Genomic DNA, 6,582 nt, shown 5'->3' with positions numbered 1-6,582 from the left:
TGGTATCTTATATAGATACATCAATTCTTAAGCCTCATACACATGATCAGATTATCGGACGAGTTTTTGTCCCTCTTTTATTGCATGCTAGTCTCATATGGAAAGTGAAGAGGTCACTTTCATACAAAAATTCTCATACGACAGAATTCAACTTCAGAAATGATGTAAGGTGTTGAATTGTTTTGTATGTATTCCTTGTTTCCGAGCATGCCTAGTCTTGCTCTTACGATTTTTTTTAGACAAAAATTATACTAAATAAATGAAAATCGGACATTGTGTTCATGTACGATAGAAATTTTATAGCCTGCACATTCAATTTTGTTGTCTGAAAATTCGCTATTGGCTGTAGAAAGCACTATACTAATGGTCTGAAAATCGGCAGATCATTTGTCTGACTAAATTTTACTTCCAATTTTCTGATCGCGTGTACGGGCCTTTAGAGTATCTGTATCTACAACTACCCTGTCCACCAGATGGCGATGCTGCTGTGTGATTAACTGCAGAATGAATAGCAGTGTCATTCTATTACAGGAAGTGACATTTTGACTGATCTATAGACAGTATCAACAGGTAATTAAATTATATTACAGCAAGGTCTCAGAAAAACTAAAATTGTTGTGCTAGTGACATACAGCAGATGTCTTTATGTGGGAGAGGCAAAATGGTGGCTTTTCCTTGACGAGTTGTCGAGCAAACATTTTACCCATCTTTTTTAGAAATACTGTACAAATTCTCTCATATCAGCCTATATACAAATCATTACAAAAGCTGCTTTCCGAACGCCATATAGCAGAGCCTCATTCTGCGTGATATATTGAGCTATATTTGGAAGCTTTATCAAGTGTATTCGGCTATCTATTATTCACTTTCTATGTGTGGCGGTTTATGCAACCATATAAATTGTACGCCCGGATTTGATCTGTTTTTTTTTTCTAAATTGATTTGTTTGTATTTTTAGATTTTTAGCTGTGCTTCTCCTGAGGAAGCAAGTTTTCTATCCCACGAAACGCGTAGAGAAAAACAGCACAGATCATCTATGATTGATGGAAGGTTTATAACTTAATAGATCTAACGCTGCTTATTCATGTATTTTTACTGTTGGCAACTACTTTGTATGACATGCTTTTTAATGTATGTAATATCATTGCTCTGGATTAATAAATCTTCTTGTTTTTACTTTGTGGGTTGTGACTCGTTAAAAGACCCGTGGGTTATGAATTGTGTTGGAGTCTATAGCAGTTATACTGCTACAGGGCAGCAGTTCTTCAGCCACCTCCAGGGAGGGGTGCGCACGATCTGCTGGCGTGTCGCTTCTGCTGTGATTAGTCACAACAGAAGCCGATCAGCGGGTCCCGGCCAATGATTTGCTGCCAGCACTCGCTGATCAGTGAGGAGACAGGCTGGAGGGAGCTCTGCATATGTAAACATGGCAGAGCTCTGTCCTGTTAGCGGGGCTGTGCTAGATTTTGTTTCCCTGCAAAGCACATCCCTTAGTAAAAGCACACTGTGTACACATAAACACTGGTTAGGCACACATTTATCTCTTTGATCGCCCTAGAGGTTAAACACCTTCCCTGCCAGTGTCATTAGTACAGTGAAAGTGCATATTTTTAGCAAAGACCACTTTATTAGTGTCACTGGTTCCCACAAAGTGTCAAAAGTGTCAGTTAGTGTCAGATTCTCCACTGCAATATCACAGTCCCACTTTAGGTCACTGATCGCCGCCATTACTAGTATAAAAAGATTTAAATTCCAGTATACTGTTAATACCATAGTTTGTAGACCCTATAATTTTTGCACAAACCAATCAATATAGGCTTATCAGGATTTTTCTTTTTTTACCAAAAAAATGTAGCAGAATACAAATTGACCTAAATTTATGAAAAAATAGAGAAGATAGAAGTTTTAAAAAAAAATTTATTGCATATGTTTTATAGCAGAAAGTAAAAAATATTTTATTTTTTTTCCAAATTGTCTGTATTTTTTTGGAAATAGATTATTGTGACCCAAAGCATCCATGGTGGGAGGCCTCCATCCCTGAAATAAGTATACAAGAAAAATAAAAAGTTCCTGGGACTTTAAATGAGGCCAACCCCCAAAATAGTAATACATTTATTGAAAAATGAAACAGTATAGCAAAAATCAATACAAAATAACAATTCCTGAATATGATAAAAACATATAGAATGAAGAGCTGACAAAAACAATTCATAATTAGTAAAGTAGACACATAATACACTAATACTGTACATGATAATAATGTATAGGTAAGGAAACATGATTGGTATAAAATTGATACACAAAACATCTTGACATCTAAAACTCAATGCGTATCACGGAACCCTGTCTGCTTCTTCAGGAGTATGATATAAGAAGAGCTCTAAATATCTGAATAAATATAGACATGTATAAAAATAATGAATGGATCCAGAAAAACAAAAAGAAAAAAAAGAAAGAAAAAAAAAAGGGGAATTGATTACTCACAAGTCAGCTCTACCGGTGAGACCAGCATCTAAAAGGGGGTGGCGAGGCGACAGACAACCTTCTCACCCGGGGCTGTGGCAAGAGGACCCGCCCATGTCAGGGGGACATCTGGAAGGCAGGCCAGGTGCCAGGTGTGACCCATGGAATGATGTATTTTTTTGTTTATAGCGCAAAAAATAAAAAACCCAGTGGTGATCAAATACCATCAAAAGAAAGCTTTATTTGGGGAAAAAAAGAACATAAGTTTCATTTATGTACAGCGTTGCATGACCCCACAATTGTCAGTTAAAGTAGCGTAGTGCCATATAGCAAAAAATGGCCTGGATATGAAGGGGTAAATCTTCCAGAGGTCAAGTGAAAATAAAAGCCAAGTAGTGACCAAATAAAACAAACAAGTCCTAGCTTATTTTTATTATCTCAGATAGTTCAAAAGTGAGATCCTTCTGCCATCATTTTGGACTTTTTTCCTGTCCATCTGGAAGTTTTGGGTGTCCCTGTTCCGATTTTTGTGTTCAAGCTCCTCCTGTTAAATTTCCCATTATATAAAACATAATATAAAATAAATGTGAAAATCCAGCATGGATGGTGGGAGCCATCATAACTGGCATACCAAGTTTGCAGACCCAGGAACTCACCGCAGAGATCCCACCAAAAGAGTCCTCAGTCCATCCTTATTTGGTTTCCTTCCTCACCTCCACAATAGACCAATAGTCTCTGTAAAGCTCCCATATGTGGCTATGCCACATGTTCAAAACCCTCTATGCCTAGGAGATGGTATATTAGCGACACCCACACCAAAATCGTACACCACAATATTTATCATTTCCCTATCATACAATTTAGTCTTTTAATACTCCATACAGTTATTGCCTCTGAAATTTCATTACAAATGTAGAAAATGTTATTTTACTTTATTTTATTGTGAACATTTTGAATTTCATTGCCGTTTAAATTTTGAAACCATTTGAAACATTTTTTATTTTATTGTGAGTATAAAATATCTATGATGTGTTTTAATATTTTATTGTACACTAGCCTTGATGAAGAAGGGTGCTTTTCCCCTGACGCACGTTGGCTCCATTTGTACCCTGTGAACTATGATCTTCAATTAATACATTGTATAAAAGCCTGACGTGTGACATCCCTGCATATCGAGCGCACCTTCTATTACATCTACATTTGCCCTGCAGAACGATTTCACGTCGCTACCAGCAAGGCAGTAACCGAGTCCCCATCAAGACTGCCCTTCTTCCCTTCACCCTCGTCTTACCACGAGGTCCCTTTGAAGAGCACCATTACATAGATGACCTCCAGGGATACCAGACGCCATTTAAATTCAGCACTGCCTTAAAGGTATTTTTCATACTATAAAAGAGACTGTCAAGGGGTTTACTGCTCCAGTATCAAACACTGAAACTGCGTGGACTGAAGTTTTAAATAAAATTGAAATTTTAGATTTTTATTGTTCAAGGTCTACTTTCCAAGCATAATGCCAAAAACTTTCAATAGAACCAGCAGTATTGCTGCCTCTTTCATCATTGTTGGGTTTGAAACCCTGCGAGAGGTAGAACTTTTTCTCTTCTCCCTCTTCTCTAGCATGTATGTCTTCACAATCACAGCCCATTTCCTAGTCATCACACTAGTGGCAGTGAATCGCCATCTCCACAAACCAATGTACATACTTCTGGCCAACTTCTCCACGCTGCAGGTCTTGTACACCACAGTGACTATTCCCAAAATGCTAAATGCATTGTTGACCCAACACAAAGAGATCTCTTTATCATCATGCTTGGCCCAATTTTATTTTCTGTTCAGCTTTGGGGCTTCAGAAAACTGTTTTCTTGCTGTGATGGCTTATGACCGCTATGTGGCCATCTGCAGACCGTTGCATTATCCAACTTTGATGTCTGGGAAGACCAGCTTGAAACTGGCTCTTGGCGCTTGGGTAGGTGGTCTCCTGGCTGCTTTCCCACCCGCTGTCTGGATCTCTACTTTGAGTTTTTGCTTTCCCAATTTTATAGACCACTTCTTTTGTGATTATGCCCCTCTAGTGAAGCTCTCCTGTGAGGACACTTCAGAAGGGGAGTTTGCATTCATGGTCATGTCATGGAGTGTTATCTTGGGCTGTTTCTTTCTGATCATGGTATCCTACACCTTTATTGTCATTGCTGTTCTGAAGATCCAATCAATTGAAGGGCAGAAGAAAGCTTTTATTACATGTGCATCCCACTTAGCTGTGGTGTCCATCTTCTATGGGACTATCATCTTCATGTACATTCGACCCACTACCCACATCCGCTTTACAAAAGACAAAGTGGTTTCTGTCATCTACTGTGTAGTTACCCCTCTCATAAATCCTATCATATACTGCCTTCGGAACCAGGAAGTGAAGGTAGCTGTCTTGAAAACTTTGCAGATGTTGGGAAAGTAGGAGACCTAAGCAATGTTGAAGGTTTGGGTTACAGAACATATCAGCAAATAAGACTGACTTCAACAATTTCCTGCAACACACAAGAAACAATAAAATACCAAAAAATAAAAAAACACAAGACAAATACTGTTCAGCAAATATTTTCAAGTAGTTAGTTAAAAAATAGCATCATCAATCCTTTAACATTAGAGGTTGACATCAAACACTCCAGTCAAACATAGACATTTTGCATTTATAGTATATGTAGAGCGTGACCAGAGACACCAATATAAATCTTGGGAAAATTGGTTACCAGCTGTAGAATCACAACGTTGTCAGATTTGGTAGTGATGTATACACTGATCAGAGATAACATTATCACTACTCACCATAACCCATTGAGGCATGGACTCCACCAGACCTCTGAAGGTTTGCTATGGTATCTGGCACCAAGCGAATATCAGATCCTTTACGTCCTGTAAGTTGAGAGGTGGGGCCTCCATGGATTGGAATTGTTTTTTTCAGCACATCCCATAGATCCTCTATTGACTTGGGATCTGGAGAATTTGGAACTCAAGTCAACAAGTTGTGTTCCTCAAACCATTCTTTAATTCATCAGACCAGGCCACCATCTTTGCTCTGTATTCCAGTTCTGATGCTCTTGTAGGGTAGATTGAGGTTGATTTGCTAAAACTGGAAATTGCAAAATCTGGTGCAGCTCTGGAAAGAAACCAATTAGCTTCAAGGATTTTGTTGGCAAAGCTTAATTGAACAAGCTGAAGTTAGAAGCTAATTGGTTACCATGTGCAGCTGCTCCAGATTTTTCACTCTCCAATTGTAGTGAATCAACCCCATAGTGTGCAACACAGAGGTATGCAGCACTGCATGTAGTGGAGAGGCATGGGGCACTGTCTTTGAGCAACAAGTAGACATAAGGTACTGCATAAAATGCAATTAGCTATTTCATGTATTTACCAGGAATGAGGTAAGACATGTAATACAGAGGCATCAGTCACTGCATACTATAGAGACATGTGAAAAAACAAATGTAATAGAGAGCCATGGGGCACTGTGTGTAGAGAGAGGCAAGAGGCAATGCATGTAATAGAGAGGCATGATCATTATTACTACAGGTACTTATATAGAACCATTATTTTACATATACTGTGCATTCACATCAGTTCTTGCCTGCAAGGAGCTTACAATCTAAGGTCCCTACCTCACATTCATACACATGAGAGTTTAGACAGGAGGTAATTAACATGTCTTTGGAGTGTGGAAGGTAGGGTTAATTTTTACATCATATTTCGATTTCGTTTTAGCAATAGTCTTTTGACTAAAATACCATTTTACTTTTAGAAGTATTCTAGTCATCTGTATTGTTTCGTTTAGTAATTTTTTAGTCAACTAAAATCTCCAGTACATTTTAGTTGACTAAAATCAAATGGGTTTAGTTAAATAGTAATGTATTATTTAAGCATTTGTCTAGAATTGGCAAACTCATTATATACTGCTGGAGTAAAAATCTAACAATATGTTTGTAGCACTGCACCCTTGGGGGCTGCTGAGAATGGATTCCCCTGGGTTACCCATAGCAACAGTCTGGTAAACTTATCACTTTAATTCCTTGGCTCAGTCAATAATCAGTCCAGGGCTATTGTTTTTTGTGTTTTATATGGAACTGGGAT

General features: G+C 38.3%; 1 protein-coding gene across 1 annotated transcript; it reads left to right on the top strand.

The window, feature by feature from the left end:
- Positions 1–3,973: 3,973 nt before the first annotated feature.
- LOC309560430 (olfactory receptor 10C1-like) lies at positions 3,974–4,915 on the top strand (the record flags this gene model as incomplete). The annotated part of the gene is made up of 1 exon (XM_082264065.1): positions 3,974–4,915. The coding sequence occupies one exon, from the start codon at positions 3,974–3,976 to the stop codon at positions 4,913–4,915; it is 942 nt and encodes a 313-aa protein (XP_082120191.1).
- Positions 4,916–6,582: the final 1,667 nt, after the last annotated feature.

The sequence above is a fragment of the Pelophylax lessonae genome (assembly GCF_965119305.1).
Source record: "Pelophylax lessonae genome assembly, chromosome: 7".
NCBI classification, from domain to species: Eukaryota; Metazoa; Chordata; class Amphibia; order Anura; family Ranidae; genus Pelophylax; species Pelophylax lessonae.
Note: the sequence above shows the minus strand (reverse complement) of the source record. Positions and strands in the feature narration are given on the sequence as shown.